The sequence below is a fragment of the Heterocephalus glaber genome, unplaced genomic scaffold (assembly GCF_053883595.1).
Source record: "Heterocephalus glaber isolate CG9 unplaced genomic scaffold, H.glaber_assembly_v1.0 deba00001593, whole genome shotgun sequence".
Lineage (NCBI taxonomy): Eukaryota > Metazoa > Chordata > Mammalia > Rodentia > Bathyergidae > Heterocephalus > Heterocephalus glaber.
The window spans coordinates 1,663,077-1,684,090 of record NW_028258368.1 but is presented as its reverse complement, the minus strand read 5'-3'; the positions used below and the strand labels follow the sequence as shown (position 1 = coordinate 1,684,090).

Sequence of the window (21,014 nt, the reverse complement as noted above, 5' to 3'; positions counted from 1 at the left end):
TACCTTTGTGGTTCTGAGAAGGGAATTTATGTGAAGTAGCCATAAAAACGGTATTTTTCTTTGGTTTTTATGATCCAAGGAATCTCTTTTTCTTTTCTGCTTTTTAGTGGGAGTTCTGGTTCCTTCAGGTCATATTTTTGTTCCTGTCTCCTTGAAAATTTTTTAAAGATACAGCATACTTAGTATTGTGAAAGAAGGAATCCTTCACTAACTCCTCCCTGCCCCAGGAGCTTAGGTAGGGGCTTCTTAAACCTTGGCACTATTGGTGTTTTAGGCTGGATAACTATTTGCTGTATAGAGTGGTATTGCACAGTGTAGGATGGTTAGCTGCATCCCTGGCTTGTACCCACCAGATAACACTAGCACCTTCCCCATTTGTGACAATCACAAATACCCTAGGCATTACCAAAAGCCCCTTGGAGAGCAAAGTGATCGTGGGTGATTTGGGTCCCATGTTAAACCCTAACCCTAATCTTAATTGTGCTTTTTTTCGAGTGATTACTGTAATTTTAAGTGTATGGTAATAGTGTTTATTCCCAGACTATAAATTCTATGGGAATAGGAATCATATATCTTCATTGCTTAATATCCTTGGTACTTAGTGTATATGTCAAATGAGGATTTTTTGAATCCTTGTTTCTTAAATAGATGGCATACTAGTTAACTAAATGACCTTGGCCAAAGTAGTTACCATTTCTGAACATTTAGTTTTAAAATACATGACTAGTTTGATTTCATATTTAGGTTCCATGTTAGTAGGAAGATTCTTTGACTAATTCAATACAAAGTTAATTTTTTAAGAACTTAATATGCCTAAGCACTACTTTAAAGGTTATTTTTATATCATTGTAGGAGTATAGGTGGAAAACTTCAAATTAGAACTCTGATCTGCATATAATTTTCGTTTAACTGTGGGGTGGAGAGGAGAAGTGAGGACTTACTCATTGAAGATACCTGTTAAATCTGTCCAAAGTTTTATGTTTACATAGTAATTATGCTCTATTTTCAAATCCATTTTTGCTTCATTGTTTAAAATGATTACATAGTAAAAGGTTTTTTTCTTACCCACATTAAAAATATTTAGACCATCCGGCAGTTGAGATTGGCATAATGATTTTGAAACTCTGTACAATTTGAGAGTGTTACAGTCTTAATCATTCAAGATTAAATATAAAACTTCTTTGGCAAGATTTAAATCCACATATATAGCATTCAGTTATTCTAGATTAGTATAGAGTTTGCTTCTTTTCTAGAAGGGTATAAGTAGCTTAGAATTAGTAATGATACTACCACTTATGTATGTAATTTCAGATACCTCTTTCTATGGCCAGTTTTGCTGTTATTTTGGACAACCTCTTAACTCAAAAGGGTATGAGAATGTAATCAACCTTGAACAAGGGTTGAGCTCCTGAATTCTTAAGTGAGCTCATTTTATCTGGTTTTGTTTTCTCAACATCTTTCTCTACTCCTCTCTCTCAGGATTGTGCATCTACTCCTGCTTGTACAGACTGCTTTTCCAGCAGCATGGACACAAGAAGCATAGTAAGATGATTATAACTCACATAAGGCAGGCCCTTTGAAAACTGTTAGGTTTAAATTGGTAGTGAAATGATGTGTTGATTATATGAGTAGTACTTTGGAAGCAGAATGGAGTTTGTCAGAACATATGAGTAATCTTAGAACATGTAGGGAGTATGTTGAATTTCTGAGGAATTTTGGAATTTCTTGCCAAAAGGAGTGGGGAGTTGTTAGGCTTAACAGTGAGCATAAGTCATATGTAAACTGTTTGTTATGAGACAATTATGAGCATTTGGTTATTGTTTTTACAAAATTTGTTTTAAAAATCTGCAATGTACATTCTGCTCCATATAATTTTATTGTATTTTTTAAAAAAGAAATGTAACATTTAATATGAGCAAATTGAACACCTCTTAATTTGATATTTGGAAATAACATCCATCTTATGTTTTGAGGAAGTTTTTCAGACTATAAGATGGCAAATTGACAGGTTATAGGAATGGAGAGACAGACTAAATCAAATTTTAGATTTTCTAATTATAGAGGAGCAGATTGTGGTAGAGATACTTTGGTTATGGGAAGTAAATGCTGGTGAGAAATGTTTCTGAAGCCTGTGATTTCTTATATGAATTAATTTTATCTCAAATTTGATGGCAAACAGTGCATTTACTCTGATTTTGATTTTATTCATTTATCTTTGTAATTGTTTTATGAGAATTTCTGATAAAACCATATTTTATACTCAGGAAAGACTATTTAAATGTATTACAGATCCTACCATAGGTTAAGAAATACCTCAGGAATTTTGACATTACCTCTTTTAGTGAAAAGGAGAAATAGGTGTATTCTAAAGATAGTTATGAGTATTGTTCATGTTTTTACAAAATTTGTTTTTAAAATGGTTCAACTTAATTTTTTTCTTTCTGGTATGGGGATTGAATTTGGCCTCTCACTTGGCTAGTAAGCATTATACCACTGAGCCACACCCCCGTCCAACTTAATGTAATTTATATAAGTTGACTTGAAAGAACTAGGATTTCATTCTTTCATTGAATTATTTGTTTAAATTTTTGCAAGGCATTTTTCCGTCTTTACAGTACAAACTAGAAAAGCAAAAACATTACTACCTTGGAACTTGTTTTTGTGATCCTTTTCCTTTTGCCTCATCAGCATTGTGTCTGGTGAGCTTGCTGCAGAGCTGGTGAGGCAGGGGAGGCATACTGACTTCAGGGTTGCTTGTTTAATACAGACTGGTTGATAGCAGTTCTTTCTGCCTGACCATTCTTAGTACTTCAGCTCTCAGAGCTATCTCGCTCATCTGCTACTCAAAATAGAAATGAGTAGGCAGGTATGTTTAAACAAGGATCTGATCCACAATGGGAAGATAACACTAGTACCATTACATTTTATTCCGTACCAAATTTTGTCACTTAAATCCATATGATAGTTTAAATCTTTACCGTTTCTTAAACATACCTTTAAGGATTTTTTTTTTAGCAATATTATAGTCTCCCTGTGTACTTTTGAGTGGTAACCAAAATTCTGTGAAGTTAGAAGAGTAAGTTAATGTTTTTATTTTTAAAACTTTTCCTCGATTTAAGTACATGAAAAAAAGGTGTCTATTTTCTGAATTTGGTCTGATTCCTTTGGGCTTATTTTGGTCCTTTATGAAGAAAGGACAAAACAGTTTGGGTCTTATACTTTTATAGGTAGAACTTGGGAAATAACTTACATATCACTATATAGTGATACTTGGTCACAGCATCTCACAAGTTGACCAGATTGTACTTGGTGGTTTTAAAAAATTTAATGTTTTAACACTATAAATTTTTATGAAAAATTGCTGTTTGAATTTATCAGGATATTTGAAATATATGGGTAAAGGTCCTATGGAGTAAAAGGGTTTGCTTTGGTGCTAGGGGTTGAATCCAGGTCCTTGGACATGGCATTTATACACTCTACCACTGAGCTATACTATAACCCCAGCCATGGAATAAATGAATTTTTTTTTAATCTTTCTTTCTCTCAGATGAATCTTAAATAAGTTTTTACAAACTAAAGCATCTGATACCACAGATGTCTAGTTTATTTAACACCTATTTACTATGCTGGAAAAATATTTTGGATTTTTGAAGCGCTTTTAATTCACCAACATTTGTTTAAAAGGAATGAGTATAATACAGCCATCCCTGGGTGTTTGAGGAGAATTGTTCCAGGACAACACCCTGCCCTCACTTGTAGATACCCAAATCCTTAGATATTCAAGTTCCTTATATAAAATTCCATGCTAGTCTCAAAATCCTTCCATATACTTTAAATCAATTTTAGATTTCTTAATGATACCTAACACTACAAATGCCATGTAAATAAGTAGTATTCTGTATCATTTAAGGAATAATGATAAGAGAGTACATATTCATTGCAAACACAATTTTTTTCTTGAATATTTTTGAATTGTGGTTGGTTGAATTCATGGATGCAGAACTCACAGATAAGGAGGGCTATCTATGTGGTGTTTTATGTAGTACTTCCGCTTTTTTCCCACATCAGCGTGTTCCATTAAATCTTCAGGATAACTTTGTAAGAAAGATTGGATAGGTACTATCCTACTTCACAAACAAGGAAATTAAGACCCACTATTGTTTGTGATTTTACCAAAGAAATAGTTTTATAGATATTAGAGCAGGGAGTCGAAAGACTCAGTTCTCAGTCTCTGGTGCAGATATTTTTCTTACTTTTCTGGGTAAAGGAGAACCATCACTTAATTTTTCTTCTTTTTACTTTCATCATGTCCAAATATGTTAAATATTTTTTCATTTTTTTCAAACCTTATAATGTCACAGAAATTACAGAAGAAAGAAGTTTTGTATGCATTTTATCCAGATTTCTCTACCTCATGTTAACTCTCTTTGCTTTCTCATTCTCTTTCTCCACATACACATGAAGACACTTTTTTTTTCTGAATCTTATGAGATACATTTCAACTCCTGGTGCACTTTACCCCTAAATAGCTGTGTACATTTTCTTTAAAAAATATATTCTTTTATTTAACCATAGAAATCAAATTTGAGAGAATAATATTGATATTATGTTGTGTGAAGATTTTTTTCAAATTTAATTAATTGTAACAGTACTGTCCTTAAATCTGTTTTGTTTTGTTTTTTGAGACATGTTCTTACTATGTAGTTCAGGCTGGTCTTGAACTCACCATGTAGCTCAGGCCTGCCTCAAACTCACAGCAATCCTCCTGCCTCGGCCTCTTGAGTGCTGGGATTACAGGCATACGCCACCACACCCAGCTGTTAATAAATCTTATATCACACTTTAACATTCATTTGTGTTCTTAGGTCTGGAACAGTTTGTTACTCTTTAATAACGTTTGAGGTATCTGATGAAAGTAGGCCAGTTTTTAGAATTCCTTCAGTATTAATTTGAATGCTGTTTATTCATGATTAGGTTTAGGTCATGCATTTTTGGCAGGAATACTCTAAAAGTGATATGTCTTTTTCATTGTACAATATCAGGAAATATTTAATGTCCATTTAGCCCATTAATAGGGATGTTAACTTTTATCTACTGTGAACTCTTGGATTCTTTTTTAGTAATTTTTTGGATACTTCTATTCTCAGTTTTAACCAATCAGAGCTCCTTTAAATTGGCTCCTATGTCCTTTTGATGAATACTGATTACTCTTTGAATATTCCCTTATTTTCTTGTCTAGTAAGGTATTCCAACTTAGTCCTGATTGGTTATTTATCCAAAAAATCTAATTTCTTCTCTTATCAATAGAAGCTATAAAATTTTATACACATACATATTTATCTTTATTTGTCTAAAAAAGCCATGAGTTCATAATGAGCTGTCCAATTCCAGTCCGGCAGCATAGGGTTCATTCTAGCCTTGCCGTTGTCCAAATCTATAATTCCTTTCTCTACAGCAAGAAGCCTAGCTTCTGTTATCTGTCATAAATTATTTGCTCAGTCCTACACAGAAAGTATTTCCAAAATTGCTAAAGCATATGTCTAAAAACAAATCTTGACTAGAATCTGATATTTGTTTATAATTTATTTTTGTTTAGTAGTTAAACTACTGTGTATAAAGATTATGTGAGGGTTTTTTTCTTCCTTTTAGGTGGTTGTGCTCTTCATTTGAAATATTAGTTTTAGCTTTTTTTTTTTGTATTGCATTTTGATTTTTTTCTGTTTCATCCTTTGTGTGTGTGTGTGTGTGAGTTACTAAAGATACATTAGCTTTAACCTTTTTTCTAGCTTCAATATCATAATCACTGATGCTTTAGTAAAAAGCAAAACAGGTTAATATTCTTCAAGTCAATAATATTTCAAAATTCAGAGGGTTAGATGTGGAGAAGGACTTAGGTGAAGGATCAGCTTTTAGTGCAGATTGTATTGGTAAGATGAGAGAAAATGGATAGAGAATATTTCATTCATTCCCTTGGGAATGGAATCTTCATTACAGGGGTCAGCAAACTTTTTCTATATGTAGTAATATTTGGGCTGACAAAATGTATTTGGCTTAAGCAACTAGGTGAATATAATGATATATGTTACCTGTTGGCAACATAGACAACTCTGGGTGAGCAAGAAGGTTGAGCAGATAGTGTTGGATATTAGGGTGAATGGGAGATGATTTACCCCATATCAAGAATAAAAGAAAGGTCCTCACTAGAATGATTAAAATCACCTGTACCTCAACCAACCAAAGACCATAATTGTTATTGCTTTGTTGAATATAGTAGTTTTGTACCTGTTTAGTATTTGGTGTCTGGAACATCAAGGTGGATATATGAGTCAGGCATCTGGAGAGAAGAGGTTAGAAGTGAAGCTTTACAGGAAGGCACAATTAAAGTAGGCTTAGAGCAAACTCTTTTAGAATCTTCCTCAAGTTGGGTGGTTGGTTAGGTGGTTTCTTTCATCCTGTCCACTCCTCTCCTTGATGTTTTCATCCTCTCATATTGGGTTTGAGAGTATAAAGATATTTAAAAGTGACTTCATGAGAAATGCTTGATTTTAAATTCTACTTGCACAACCAGTTGTTCTTGTGTATGATTAAATCTTTAGTAAGTTGAATGGTGAGTGAAGAAAATTAAGGATTTAAATTTTATTTGAGGATTTATTAGAATTTCTTAACATTAGGCCTACTCATCATTTAGCACTTTCTTGCTTTCTTAGTCATGTAGTTCTTTACCTTAACTACATAGTAACCAATTTATTGTGAACATGAAATTGTGAATTTAATGACTATATCATTAGATGTAATTTTTTTATATCTATGTTTATTTGAATACTTCTAACTATACCGTTGTGGGAGATTTGTTATGAAGAAGCTTTATAAATGATTTTTTTTCTATTTAATATTTTAGCCATTTCAGTATTAGTACTTTTTACCAAATTAAAAACAAGAGAATGTAACATTCGTATCATCTTGTTTTGATGTTGACAAAGGATGGGAAGAGTTGAAATTAAAGAAAGGTGGATTTTTTGAATCATAGGGAAAATTTAAGCTGAAGGAGCTATTTTCATATATGTGCATGTGTGTACGTATTTGTTGCATGTTTTGTTTTCTGTTATGGGGAATAATTTCTCTTTGATTTTAGAATATGGCAGCTAAAGACTATCATAGTCATGTTATGCATTTGTAGCTACAGACATAACCAAAGTTTATGGTTTTGTAATTGAGTTCCTTGTTAATTTCTGTGTTTAAACTTAATTTCTAAAACTTAAAAGTTTTCGACCTGAAAGCCTTATGTCATTTTGCAGACGAGGAATCAGGACTCAGAAGTAATGAAACTTGTTCAGAATCAAAGTTATTAGAGACACATAGTGACCAAATTAGAGTGAATTTATATCCTTTGTACCTCAGTTCCCTGTTTTATTTTGTTTTTCGGTGAATTTTTCAAAATGTGATTTTGGTAGTGTTTATATTTGTTGGGGGTAGATAGAGGTGGAGTGGGAATTGGTTCTTAGTAGATGGTTATATCATTTCATGCTAACTCTGGGGCAGAATAAGGAATACTGTGCTGCTACTTTTCTGCTCATAAAATAAGGTGCCATGGGAAAAAATGTGCCTTCCTTGGCAAGGAAATGTGCACAATAACACCTAGTTAGTAGTTTTCCAGCATCTCATCCTCTACAGAAAACTTAAAAAGCATCTGAGCCTGTGTATAAAGCTCTTGGAGGAGAGGAGGGCAGTTACACTTATCATTGTGTACCTTTGGCATATTTCTAGTTTTTACTTTTTACTAATGGTGACTTCTTTGTATCTGCAGTACTTGCCTTGAGAGTTTTGAAAACTACAGTCATACCTTGGTGTAGAATTTGGAACTTGATGTGTTTTGACATGCAAATTTTGTCTCAGTACTCATCATTTGCTTGGTACTTGATATGCAGTTTACCTGTCAGTATTATTACCTTGTGACTCACTGTCCTTTCCAGCCAAAATATTTGTTTGGTACTCATTGATTTTGGTACTCGTCACATCTCCTGGAACCAATTAATGATGAGTACCAAGGTACCACTGTATTGTTTGGAATGCTGTCAGTGTTTTAAAGCAGCAGTCCCCAGTCTTTCTGGCACCAGGGACAGTTTTGTGGAAGACAGTTTTTCCATAAATGGGGGTAAGGGGTGGTTTCAGGATGATTCGTGCACATTAAGATTATCGTGCACTTTATTTCCATTATTATTACATTGTAATGTATAATGAAATAATTAAAAGTTGTCATAATGCAGAATCAGTAGGAGCCCTGAACTTGTTTTCTTACAACTAGATGGTCCCATCTGAGGATAGTGGGGGACGGTGATACCCAAAGTGTGTTATGTCCAATCTGTTCCATTATCTTGTTTTGGTTATTGTCACTGTGGAAAACTTGGTTTCACAAAGATAAGATGTTGGAAATGGAAGCAAGGTTTTGAGTGCTTTTGTGGCTACCTTAGGCTATTCCACCTTGACTTTAATCCCCAGTGTAGGGAGATTTGAAGTAGTCTCAAACACACATTTAGGCCACCATCATTTGTAATCTCAATCAGTTGATGCTCTTCTAGCATAGAGAAAGTTGAGTCACTTGGCTTATTTACAGAGGTGTTGTGGATCCATTACTTCCCAGTCAGGGCTCTTTTTTTTTGTGATTGGGAAGTATTGCTCAAATTTGTGAAAGCTGAGATAAGTGATCATCCACCAGCTGGGAGAAAGAGAGCCCTGTTTTAGTCTCTTTTAAAATCTCTGGTAATGTTTAAAACATGTCGAAAATCCCATTGTTTACTTGTTGCCCCATAATTTCAGTTTAGCTTTGAATGCAGCTACTTTATTAGCCAACTAAAACACAGTTGTCATTCTCAGCTGAAGTAACAGATTGTGTTCAATGAGCAGATATCTCTGGAGCAGTTCTTGTAACTCAAAAACTGGCCAGTGATCTGCCTTTCGAAAGCCATCTCACTTCTGTGTAATATTTGGGGCCATCTCTTGACAGAATTGCACAGACATGAATTAAGGCCATACACTTTGGTAATTTTAACCACATCCTGCAGAAATGTTTCTCAGGTAATATTTTTTGGCTAGCTAGCATTTTGCTTATGAATGATACAGTGCATAGACTCGCATTCACAAGTGGTCTCTAACCCAAGTAGGGAAACCAGAAAGCCATCTAATCATGGCATCCAGTGTGTCCTTGTATATACCAATATAAAATGACCAATTTGGTTTTCTTGCTATATAATCATTCAAAAACTTGAACAGTTCTGCAGCAGTGGTGTTGGTTGGCAGCGAAAGTACACATACTTTACCATATCCACATGTACATCCTCCTGAAAAACACTGCACGAAAACAAGCATTGTTCCCTTGTCAATATGATAGACTTGTCAGCTTGGTTTTTGTGACATGGTGACTCATTAATCCTCTCAACAGTTGTGCCTCAGTATCCTCCGCTATTTCAACAATCCATTTGTTATGATGCTAGCCAAAAGAGGAACACATACCACCTCTTAAACTGCAGCTTCACCTAAGATGTCCTTAGCGGATGGCAAGATCAGGTGTTTACCAATACTAAAGAGTGTGTGAGCTTTAGTAATGTGGTTAGCTACTAAGAATGATGTTCTCAGTGCACACACATTTGGTGAAATGGTAGCCTTCAGTAATTGGTTCTGTTCTTTGTGTACATGTATTTTTCTTTTGGAAGATTCCAAAGGCTTGTCTTTTAATGCGGGGTACTATATTTGGTCTCCAAGTGGCAAAGCAGTTTTGAAGATTTCATGACAACGTTGGATAGTGGTTGCCACATATTTTACACAGCTGGCTTGGAGAATGTGAATCTCTTGTGACATAATTTAAGTAGTATGCTTAGTATTTTTTTTTTCTCTCAGTACCAGGGATCGAACTTGGGACTTTGCACTTGTGAGGCAGATGCGTGCCACTGTGCTACATCCTGACCCTCCTAGTATTTGCTTTTAAGTGCAGGTTTCTTTTTTTTTTGGCAGTCTTAGAGTCTTGTACAAGTCTCATCATTGGGTCTGTCTCCCTTTTTTCAAAGAAGCTCTCCAGTGATTTTTTTTTTTTTTTTTTTTTTTTTTTTTTAGGTTTTGGCTAAAGTTAGCTTGTGGCCTTTCCAAAACTGTGACTGAGACAAGTGGGCAGTGAGGGAATGAGGTGCAGATGGAAGTGATAAATGCAATGTGGGCAGGCCATGCACGGACTAAAATATGTCAGGTTCTGACTTAAAGCCTGCACCAGATTCAGCTGTACAAATGAAGTACATCAACTCACTTGGCACTATATAGTAAAGCCTGCCACTAGATGTAGCTTAGTTGTCACTTGCCAGTCATCAATGATAGGGGCTTTTTTTCCCTTCTGGGATCAGGAATTGAACTCAGGACCTTGAGCTTGCCAGGCAGGTGCAGCACTGCTGAGCTAAATCCCCAGCCCTATTGATAGGGTTTTGATAAGAGTCTGTGAGCAATTGACTTATGGTCTCTGTGCAGTCAAATCTCTTTGCTAATATTAGTCAGAAGATGCAGCTGCTCTTCAGCACTAGCATCCCTCCCTCAGCTCCACCTCAGATCATCTGGCATTGGATTTCCAAAAGGAGCACTCAATCTGGAACCTTCAATCCATCATGTACACAGTTCACAGGTTTGAGCTCCTGTGAGAGTCCAATACAGCTGCTGATCTGACAGAATCAGAGCTCAGGTGCTAAGGCAGGCTACAGGGCCAGCTATAAATACAAATGAACCTTGACTTGCTTGCTTATCACCTCCTTTGCTGTGGCCTAGTTGGAGACCTTTGTTTTAAAGCATGAAAAGTCTACTAAATTCATAAGGTTATAGTCAAAGAAAGATGTGACAGATAACAACTAGCCACAAGGAAGAGGATGGTGGTTTCATCGTTTATAAAGTGGGATTAGACAAGATGTCTTTTAGGAACTCTTAAAAATTAATCCTATGAATAAGTCTTTCAACTTTTTCTTAGCTTCAGTTTACTCATTAAAAAGTTTAGATAATAACACTATCTGTGACCATCTCTCAGACTTGATTTGAATATTCAGTTTATTTGAATACTTAAAAACTGAATAATTTTGTAAAATATTTGGAGTGCTAAGGGGTACTAGCTTTAGTGTTTTTAGTTTTCTATAAAAATGTTTCTGTAGGAATGTTAAGTGTAAAAAATAGCTGCAACTTGGGAATACATAGTGTTATGGATAATGGTTGTTGCCATGAAAAATATCTTCATACTATAGCATACTTTAATAGTGGTTAAATTATGAGTTAAAAGAATATGCTAGGTTATATTCTGCATATTTTCCAGAGATGGAGAAATAGTTGAACAAGATAGTAACAAAATACAGTCTCTAATGTATGTTGGACTAATTATTAGCCATAATTAACAAGAATTTATTTAGGGGGTTTGCATTTGTTTGGTTTTGTTTTTTTTTCAGACAGCCTCACAGTTTCATTGTTTTGCGACAGGCTTTTAAGAAAACCAGGCTTAAACAGTAATAATAATTTTTCACTAGGATGTATAAAATGTCTTTCATAGCTATACACAGGTAAATATGTTTAGAGTATTCATATATAGATACATATGGAAGATTCTGGAATGTGATTATTAGCCTTTTCACAATAGTTATTTCTAAAGTGAGCAATAGATATATGGGGTGCAGTGAATGAGAGCTTCTAATAGTTTCAGGTTTTTACACTGAGCATTTATTGCCATATTACTTTTGTAATACTTTCTCCAAGTCCAAAACAGCATGAATCTTAGCTTTTGGGAGAAGGGTGGAATCAGTCTATTTTAATATTAATTAATGTTTTTAGAGAAAGGGACCTTCCTTGTTCAGAATTTGAAGCCCTTAAGCCTTATTGAGGATTGCATAAAATTTATTTTTAAGTAGGATTTATCTGGTCATTATTTGATCAGTAGACTCTTAAGAGTTATCGTTCATCTTTTGATTAAGGCCTACTTTGTTACTAAATTGAGGCTATTGGATAATAGGTCTCCATAGTCCTTTACTCTGTTGGGTTGCTTACTGTAGCTGTGTATGTTTACATGGTTGCTAGCTGGTGAACTTCTTTGTTTTGTTTATGGAGACTAGATCACATCTGAACACCTAGGTGGCCAGAAAAACTGAATTAGAGACATGGTTCTATGACTTACTCAACTTGGTTCTCTAACAGTTTGAATTTGTCACTTACTTGAAGTTCATACATGTGTAAATGAGAACATTATCAATCTTAGCCATGTTGAGGGTAAAGTAACTCAACAGTTGTGATAGTGCTTAATAATTAACAGAGTCTCTTAGATCTAAAAAGTAACACTACTATCTTTCTCTTTTGCCATGCAGCTGGTTGTCTTTTTTAAGTATTTGTATTGGTTGTTTTCATTTCTGAAATGATTTTACTCTATACAGCCCTACAAGTAAGTAGGCTCTTGTTTTACTTATTCTTCTTCTGATATTTAATTTTTAGTATTTATTCCTTATCCTTTTAACTGGTATCTCTTTAGGTATGACTTGCAGTTTTTATTTTCTGTGCTAGGATTCAGTCCCATATCTTGTATGTAATTTTGTTTGTTTTGAGTCAGGGTTTCACTGTGTAGTTCAGGCTGACCTTGAACTCATTCTGTAGCCTAGGCTGACCTTGAATTTAGCCTCCCAAGTTCTGGGATTACAGGTGTGTGCCATTGTGCCTGGCTTCTGAGTATTTTTTGTGTATGTACTTGAATTTATATTGCTGTCACCCCAAATCTAAACTTATCTTTCTTTCACTGATGACTTACTTTTAAATGTCTGTTTATGTTAGTACTAAAATCATGTTCCCAAGTATCCAGACTCAAAAGCTTGGTATTTCTAGATGCCTTTTTGGGGAGGGGGTCACCGGGGATCAAATTCGGGACCTTGTGTTTGTGAGGCAGGCAGTGGAACCACTGAGCTAAATCCCTGGCCCTAGATGCTTCTCTTTAATCCATACCTCACCAGTCATAAAATCCAGTGATTTATTTTAAAAATGAAGCATCCTTCCTGTCCTTTAAAATTCTCAGTATTAGTACTTTTGCTAATGTTCACATTATTTCTCCTTTGATTTGTTAAATCATATTATTGGTTTTTAATTTACTATATTCTTTCTTTAGTTCCTATATATTTCAAGGTTACTAGATTGTTTCTTAGATTAATCTCTTCAAACAACAGTTTTATCTGGAATCACTTAATACTTTTCAAATTCTTTCAGATTCCTTGTTCTTCATCTGTAGGGTTTTGAGCTTATATATAAAGTTTTGTGGGTTTTTTTTTTTTTTGGTTGGTTTTTTGAGACAGGGTTTCACTGTGTAGTTCAGGCTGGCCTCAAACTCACAGTGATCCTCCTGCCCTCAGCCTCCTTGTGAATTACAGGAGAATGCCACCATGCCCACCTAAAGCTTTTTATAAGACAGTATAAGACTATAAATGTTGTAGTCTGTATAAATTGGCTTATATATATTGCATGTACATGATGTTATGAAATGTGAATGTTTACTATATGGGAAGCTATGCACTGTATATTCCAGTCCTGGTGTCTTACTGCTTTTGAAACACTAGTGATTTTCAAGTAGGAAAGCACGGTGTTCTGTTCAGATTCTAATGTATACCCACTGGGATACTTCTACTGTGCATTTTTGTAATCATTGTAAAAATTTTTGATGGGTGTGTTATAAATATAAATTAGTGTGGAAGTAGAATTGTAGCTGTAATAGGAATGCTCTTTTCCCATTTAGTCCATTTCACTTTCATTTACTTTATTAAATCTTTTTTCTTTTCTTCCTCCTCCTCTCCTCCTCCCCCTCTTCCCCCTCCTCCTTTTCCTCCCGCCTCTTTCCTCCTTTTTCCTCCCGCCTCTTTCCTCCTTTTTCCTCTTCCCTGTTTTTCCTTCTTTATTCTCCTTATTCTTTTTTTTTTTTTTTTTTTTTGACAGTATTGGGGATTTAGCTGGGGAGCTATACATCCTCAGCCCTCTTTTATTTTGAGACAGGGTTTTGCTAAGTTGCCCAGGTGGGCCTGAACTTGTGATCTGCTTCCTCACCATCCCAAAGTACTGCGATAACAGATGTGTGCCACCATGCCCGGCTTTTCATAAAATCTTGTTTCTTACTGGATATATATTTTATGTATAGTCTAGATAACCTCCTTCCTTCAGTAGTGCTTTTATTTTGGCACTGAATTTATGTCATTTGCTCCTGTTTTTATGAGGCAAAGTCTGCATCCTCCCAGAATCTCAAATTTTTAAATTAGATGAATACTGGGGTGTTAGAGAATAACAAAAGATGTTTATTTACTAATGGTTGAGTTTAATATGCACACTCAAATAAGTGTCTGCAGTTACCTGTGATTGCATATTAGACACCTTTGGAATTATCAGTAAAATGCCAGCAAATAATGGTAAGTCAGTTACTCAGAATCTACAGTAATAAAAGTGTGTATAAGATTTTTTTCCTTCCACCTCGAGAAGATTGTTAGATATTTGCAGGGAGGGTGTGTGTTTTGTTTTCTAAAGGGCTTAATATTGTCCCTGTCTTCATTAGCTAGTCTATGACTGTTGGCTTGATTTCACCTAAATCATCATTAAGCTTTAAATTTACTAATCAATTGAATTTGGTTTTGTACACCCTAATTTTTTACTTTATTTGATTTTAACCTTGATAAAACTTATTAATTCAAACTTAAAAATTGTATATAAAAGATGACTTTTATTATACAGTACTACGAATTATATTGGGCATTATTTCGTCCTGCTACATTGAACTTTATATCCATGATTAGTACCATAGTGTTATAAAGACAAGATTGAAAAGCTATATAAAGTGAAATTCTGGGGGAAGAAGTTTATATTGTTATCCATTGTTTTGACGTTGCATATATACAAGTAAAGTTGATCTGCGTTCAAGTAAATTTAATGAGAAAGTTGGGTAATTTTGGTAGCTTATCTTTGGTTATTTCATTACCTTTAGAACCTATGCAAACCTAGTGTGTAATTGTGGAGGATATGAAAACATTCTTTATTGGCTGCTATTTATTGAAGATTTATAGTGTATAAGGTCAGAATTTTCCAAAGTGGATGGGTGAAAGGAGGGTGGGGGCAGAAATCTCCGTGCATGCTCATGCATGCATACACCATTGATGACTAATTTGATTTTATGTATGGAAGTGATTCCATTTTTCTCTCCTTGTGATAACAACAGGGAGAGAAACCTCAGTTTGGTGCCAGTATGTCTTTTGCATAGCTGAATATTTGCTAATCTCCTTTAAAAAAAGATTACACTGTAGACTTCGCCTTTGGCAAGCAATATTATTCAGAGAATATTTTCTTTTCCTTGTAATTAATTTTAATACTACCTTCTACTGATACCTATATACTAATGTCTTTCAAAAAATACATAGATAGGCTTTTTTAACCACAATCTACAATAAATTGTTTGTATCATAATGCAGTAGTTACATATGTAAATACAATAGGAAGAGAAGTGTCATCCAGGATTGGAAAGTACACTTTATTATTTTCTATTTGTTCTGTTCTTTTTTATTTTAACTGGGTGAGGGTTATCCTGAAAAAGTTTTATATAATGGGTTGGCTAAATTATGGTTTGAAAATCATCTAGATGGAAAGAATACATGAAATAGAAAAAAAAATGTGGTAGGGCCCTTTTTAATTTTAAGAAAATTACCTGTGCTTAATAAATTATATGCAGTTTTTGTTTGTTTGTTTGTTTTTTGTTTTTTGGAGACAGGGTTTCACTGTGTAGCCCAGGCTGGCCTTAAACCCTCAGTGATCCTCCTGCATTGCCCTCCCAAGGGCTGGGATTATAGGCATGGCACTACTACGCTCCCAAGCATAAATTCAGCAGAGATGAGCTCCCTGGTGCTTAGCTCCTGCTGTCATCCTTCCATTGGGGGCTTTTTTTTTTGCACACAGAGTCTCACTTTGTAGTTCAGCCTGGCCTCAAACTCATGGCGACCCTCCTGACTCAGCCACCTGAGTGCTGGGATTACAGGCGTGTGCCACCGTGCCTGGCCTAGCTCTTATATTTATAAAGTTACAATTATTGCATATGTATTTGTGATTTAACATAATAGACATTTGTTACTCCTCCATTAATAATGGTTGCCTCACTAACTACATCTTACTATACCTTACTGAATCTCTTTCTCTTCAAGTAGGCTATATTTTTAAAAAATTATCATATATAATGTTGTATAAATAATCATGATAGCCTTTCACTACAGTAAGTCACTAGTAAAAATTATGTGGCTCTTTTTCTCCATACTACCTCGTTTCAGATTTTGTATTTTTCAGTTTTAAAATGTCCATTTGGTTCTTTTTTCTGTTTGTTTGTTTTTTTCCTAAAAGTCTTATTTTTGCATTATTTTAGGAGTGTTTCCATTTACCTTATGGGGCACACTTACTACTTTTTTAAGGTTTTTAAATCCAGTGTTGTCGTCATTTTGGGATTGGCCTTTTTTTAAGTCTTGCTTTACCCTGTGGACTAATTTCTCTGGGGTGGGTTGTGTGTGTGTGTGTGTGTGTGTGCACGCGCACGTGTGTGTGTGTGTTTTGGAATGTTAAGTAAGTTTTACTTGCACACTGGACATATTCAGTATGTTGTCAGGCTTTATTTAAATCCACTGAAGAATGTTTGTTTGTGTTAGGGAAAGGACTTGGTTAATACCAGGATGCAGGTTGTATCTTGCCTTTTTGCTGTGGTTCCAGCCTATATTCAATTTTGAAAGCATTTGTTCTACCCTTTAGTTATGTCCAGCATATGTTCCACTTCATGAGTTACTCTAGGAATTGGGTAATGGTTGACATGAATTTTAGTTCATATAGCGTTAGTGTTTGTCTGCTGCATGCAAAAAATTCCGGGATGAGCTCAGGATCTAAGTTAGTTTACACACAATATTGGGGCATCTTCTCTCTCCTGGATTCCCATATACTCTAGATCACAGGGCTCTCTTTTCTCTTTTTCCTGGCCAAAAAAGTTAATTTTCTCTCCAGGCTGAGCATTCAAAATGAAGTGGTATGAGAGAAGGAAATAGAAACCTCATCCCTATTTCTTTGGATGATAGTGGCTGCATTTCTTTGTTCTTCTGGACTTCTTTTGGGGGTTTTAGATGCTAGTGTGGCAACAGGGACTGCCTTCAAACCATTGCCAGGGCCAGGAGAGAAACAGAAGAGGAACTTTCTAGTTCCTGACAAAAGAGAGTATTCCTTTTACCTGGGAATACTCTTTCGTTTTTGCCTCGTGTTGGCTGCAGTGTACTGTGATTCTTCTAGCTCTGAGATCAAAGCTGAGCATACTTTGCTGGAGCTATGAAATTTACCTCCCTCTACCCAGTCCCCTATGCTTTCACTGGTTGGTGGTTAGGTTTGACATCAGCCTCCACTTTGCCAGTTGTTTTTAAGTCCTCAGGTACAGTAGTTGTCTTTTGTGTTCAGTCTGGGGTTGTCAGTTGTCATTTGAGGCGGGTTTGTAGTTGACTTATTCCATCCATCTTGGCTTATACTGTAGACCACCTGTATTCCAAGGATTTGAAAAGGATGTGTAAATGTATGTGTTGAATTAAGGACCTATACAAATACATTTTTGTGGCTTAAATGTAGTTCTTTAAATAACATTTTTATTTGGGTGGAGCAGAGTTGATTACAAGTTTTAAATTATAATGCACTTTTTGGGTTTTTTGTTTTTGTTTTTGTTTTTTTTGGTACCGGAGATCGAACTCAGGTCCTTGCACTTGCGCAGCAGGCGGCGATATAATGCAGTTTTAAATTAATCTAGATTCTAAAATAGTTTCCTTTTAAACAGTACTCAAAACTAATGTTCTTACACATTTGGTATGCTTAAAAATAAGGTATTCTGCTTAATGTAATATAAAATGTTACTCATTAAAATGCAAATAGCCCATAGGAAAGGATAATTAGTTATAAAGCATATAAACAGTTGGTAGCACTTTAACCTATAACACTTGTTAGCACTTTAAAACAATGCTAGAGATTGAACCTAGTAAGCACATGGTATACTACTACTGAGCTACATCTGTAGTCCCTTTTGTTAACACCTTTAAAAAATTCAATTCTAGCCTGGGAGGATTTCTAGCTCTTGTTAGTGCCTTTTAAAAAATGTAATTCTGGCTTCATTTTTATTTATTTTTAAGCCCCTCCCCTCCCCTCTTCCCTTTCTTCCCCTTCTGTTTTGTTTTCTTTTGAGACAGGGTCTCCGTATATAGCCCTGGGTGGCCTTGAACTCTTGGCAGTCCTCTTGCCTCAGCCTCCTCAGTGCTGGGATTACAGGCATGAGTCATCACATCTTGCAAAATTTATTTTTTTCAACCGTTCTTCTGGCTGGCCACCCTGATATTTAGGTGTTGACTATTGGGCTCCTGGGAAGACACTTTTCCTGGCTTAGGAACAGCCACCTTCTCTGTATGTCCTTACACAGAAAAGAAAGGGGGGAGAGTGTACAAGAGTGAGATAGATACATTCTGTCAGTTATCTTTTCTTAAAAGGACACTAAGCATGTTGGACCAGGGCTGTCTGCCCTTATGACCTTAATTACCTCTAAGGAGGCCCCATTTCCAAACATAGTCACATTGGGGATTGGAGTTTTAATATAAGAACTTTGGAGAGAAGAAATGAACCACAGAGGGCCAATATTGGCAGGTGGAGTTACAACAAAACTGATACTAAAATGTAAGTACTGTATTTTTCCAAGTAACAGGCATGTAATTTTTTAAAGTACAAAGGAGATTTTATTGAAAACTCTTGATTCTAAGCCTGTTCTTCACCCCTGCTCCCAATATTTTAATTCTAAACACTTTAATTATTCTACTGGCACTGATACTTTTATACGGCTATTACTTGAACTTTAGACATTATTTACTACCTTGCTGTAATAGTAGAGAACCATTAGTTTCCTTCTGCTGCTCCTCCCCTCTTTAATACCTTGCTTTTGAATGGTAAAACTCTGGAATTCTTCATGACACATTGTTTCCCACCTTCACTATATGGTATCTTCTTTTTTTGTGTGCTATGGCTCTTCATTTTCTTCTTGTTCTATCATTTACCAACCCTTTTATCCCATTTCCATTTTCTGGAAGTTTATGACATCTTTTACCTGCTGATTCTTCTCCCCACTGTACTTTTATATTGTGAGTTTTTATACCCCCCCCCTTTTTTTCTTTAAAAGACCTTTATTATTATCTTAACCAAGGAGGAAGAAAAGAGAAAGCTTGGTGTCTTGGATTGAATGTGTCAAAATTGTGTTGTTTGTAGGAATGAAGTTTTTGTTTTCTTTGGATGTTTAAAGAATCCTGATCTGTACTCAAAGCCTTAAAGAATCATGTAGAGAAAGATACACAGTGGACCCTTGACTTACAAACTCGATTAGCTCTCAAAGGCTGGTTGTAACTCAAGTTGGTTGTAAGTCAGTACGGCTGAGATCTGGATGTTTACCTGGGTATCTGCTATAGGTAACTAGAGGCAGATGAATCTTCCATTAACCCGATTAACTTCAGTTGTTCTTATGTCAGCCTGGTCCAGTATAGTAATCTACTGTACTGGATTACTCTCAAGTTATTTTAGCTTTACACTTCCCCTTAATTCCATTGGTCAGAGGGCCAACAACCTCAAAGGCATAGACTAACCTGCACGTGAGCAAGATGTTGATATTTCTCTGGAATAAAACCTCTAATAAGCTCTTTGTTGGGCTCTTGCAAGGTCCTAGTGAAATTCATTTAATATTGCTCAAATTGGGAAAGGCACCAAAATTCAATTTTTGCTTGAAGTAGTAAACATGAAATAACATGTTGTTAAATTTGGGCTGAGGAGATTCAATATGTAAATAGGACGCGAAAATGCCCACCAGGATGTGAGAGTCCATTGTTTATCAAAAAAAAAAAAGTGTATCTTTAGGATTGATAATGTTGCTCAAATTCAGTGGCTGACTCGCTTTTATTAATAAGTTCAGTTGAAACACAGTTGCCCATTCATATGCAAGTTATCTGTTAGTGTTCTGCTACAAAGAACAGAGCTTAGGGCTTGTTATAGAAATAGTATGGTGCTCTTTAGCCTTTTGTCTTTATAGCAAACCTGAGGCAGCCTATGTGTGAAGAAAAGAAATTTATTAAGCTGCAGTTTTGGAAGTTCAAGGGTATGTTGCCTGCATGGGCTTAGAAGTTTTTGTTTTTCGAGACAGGATCTCACTCTGTAGCCCAGGCCTACCTCAGGCTCCGGAGTGCTAGGATTACAGTCATGTACCACCATGTTTGGCACTGCATGATCTTAGTTCTGATGAGGATCCTCTTGGCTTGAGTGACAGTTTTAGGAGCATTTGTAGGAGCGAGTAGTCACATGATGAGGCATGAAGCCAGAAAGCTGAGTAGGTGAGTAGGGCCAGGCCCGGGTTTTCTTAGCAACCACTTTGGGAGGACTACCAAGATGTATGAAGAAATACTGCACCTTATTTTTTTCTGAGGGCAGCATCCCCAGTGACCTCACTGGGTCAAATCAAGGGACCAGCCTTGTAGTATGTGAAACTTTGCAAGAGACAAACTATATCCAAATAATAACAGAGTTTAAGATCTTTACTATCTCACACATTATTGAAAAAGTTTGCTCACCCGTGGACTAATTGATAAATACTGGTCTTTAAAAGACTTTGGTAAAGTTTTTTGATGGAATAGTCACAGCTAAGAATTCTGAAATCTTAATTAAAGTCATTAGAAATTTATTTGACTGGAAGAAATTTTCAGATTTAAAAACACATTTGTGGCAGAGAAGCTCAGCTGGTCCCAGTACCTGGAAGGAAGCTCCCCCGCTGCCATCCCAGGCTCCTAGGGCAGAGAAGTTGAGCCAGTCCCAGCACCCGGAAGGAAGCTCCCCCGCTGCCATCCCAGGCTCCTAGGGCAGAGAAGGTGAGCCATTCCCAGCATCCGGAAGGAAGCTCCCCACCTCCATCCCAGGCTCCTAGG

The 21,014-nt window shown here is 35.8% G+C and overlaps 1 protein-coding gene across 12 annotated transcripts in view; it reads left to right on the top strand.

The window, feature by feature from the left end:
* The window catches only part of Scaf8 (SR-related CTD associated factor 8), a 208,939-nt gene that overhangs the window by 4,402 nt on the left and 183,523 nt on the right, over window positions 1-21,014 (top strand). For 8 of the 12 annotated variants that reach the window (XR_015444072.1, XR_015444071.1, XR_015444070.1 and 5 more), the window contains one exon: window positions 1,480-1,542. The exons of the other annotated variants lie outside the window; for them this stretch is intronic. Coding sequence is in view for 5 of the 8 variants with exons in the window: in XM_087193545.1 (XP_087049671.1) it covers window positions 1,480-1,542 (63 nt within the window). In the remaining 3 variants the exon portion in view is untranslated. The remainder of the gene's footprint in view (window positions 1-1,479; window positions 1,543-21,014) is intronic. 12 annotated transcript variants of the gene reach the window in all.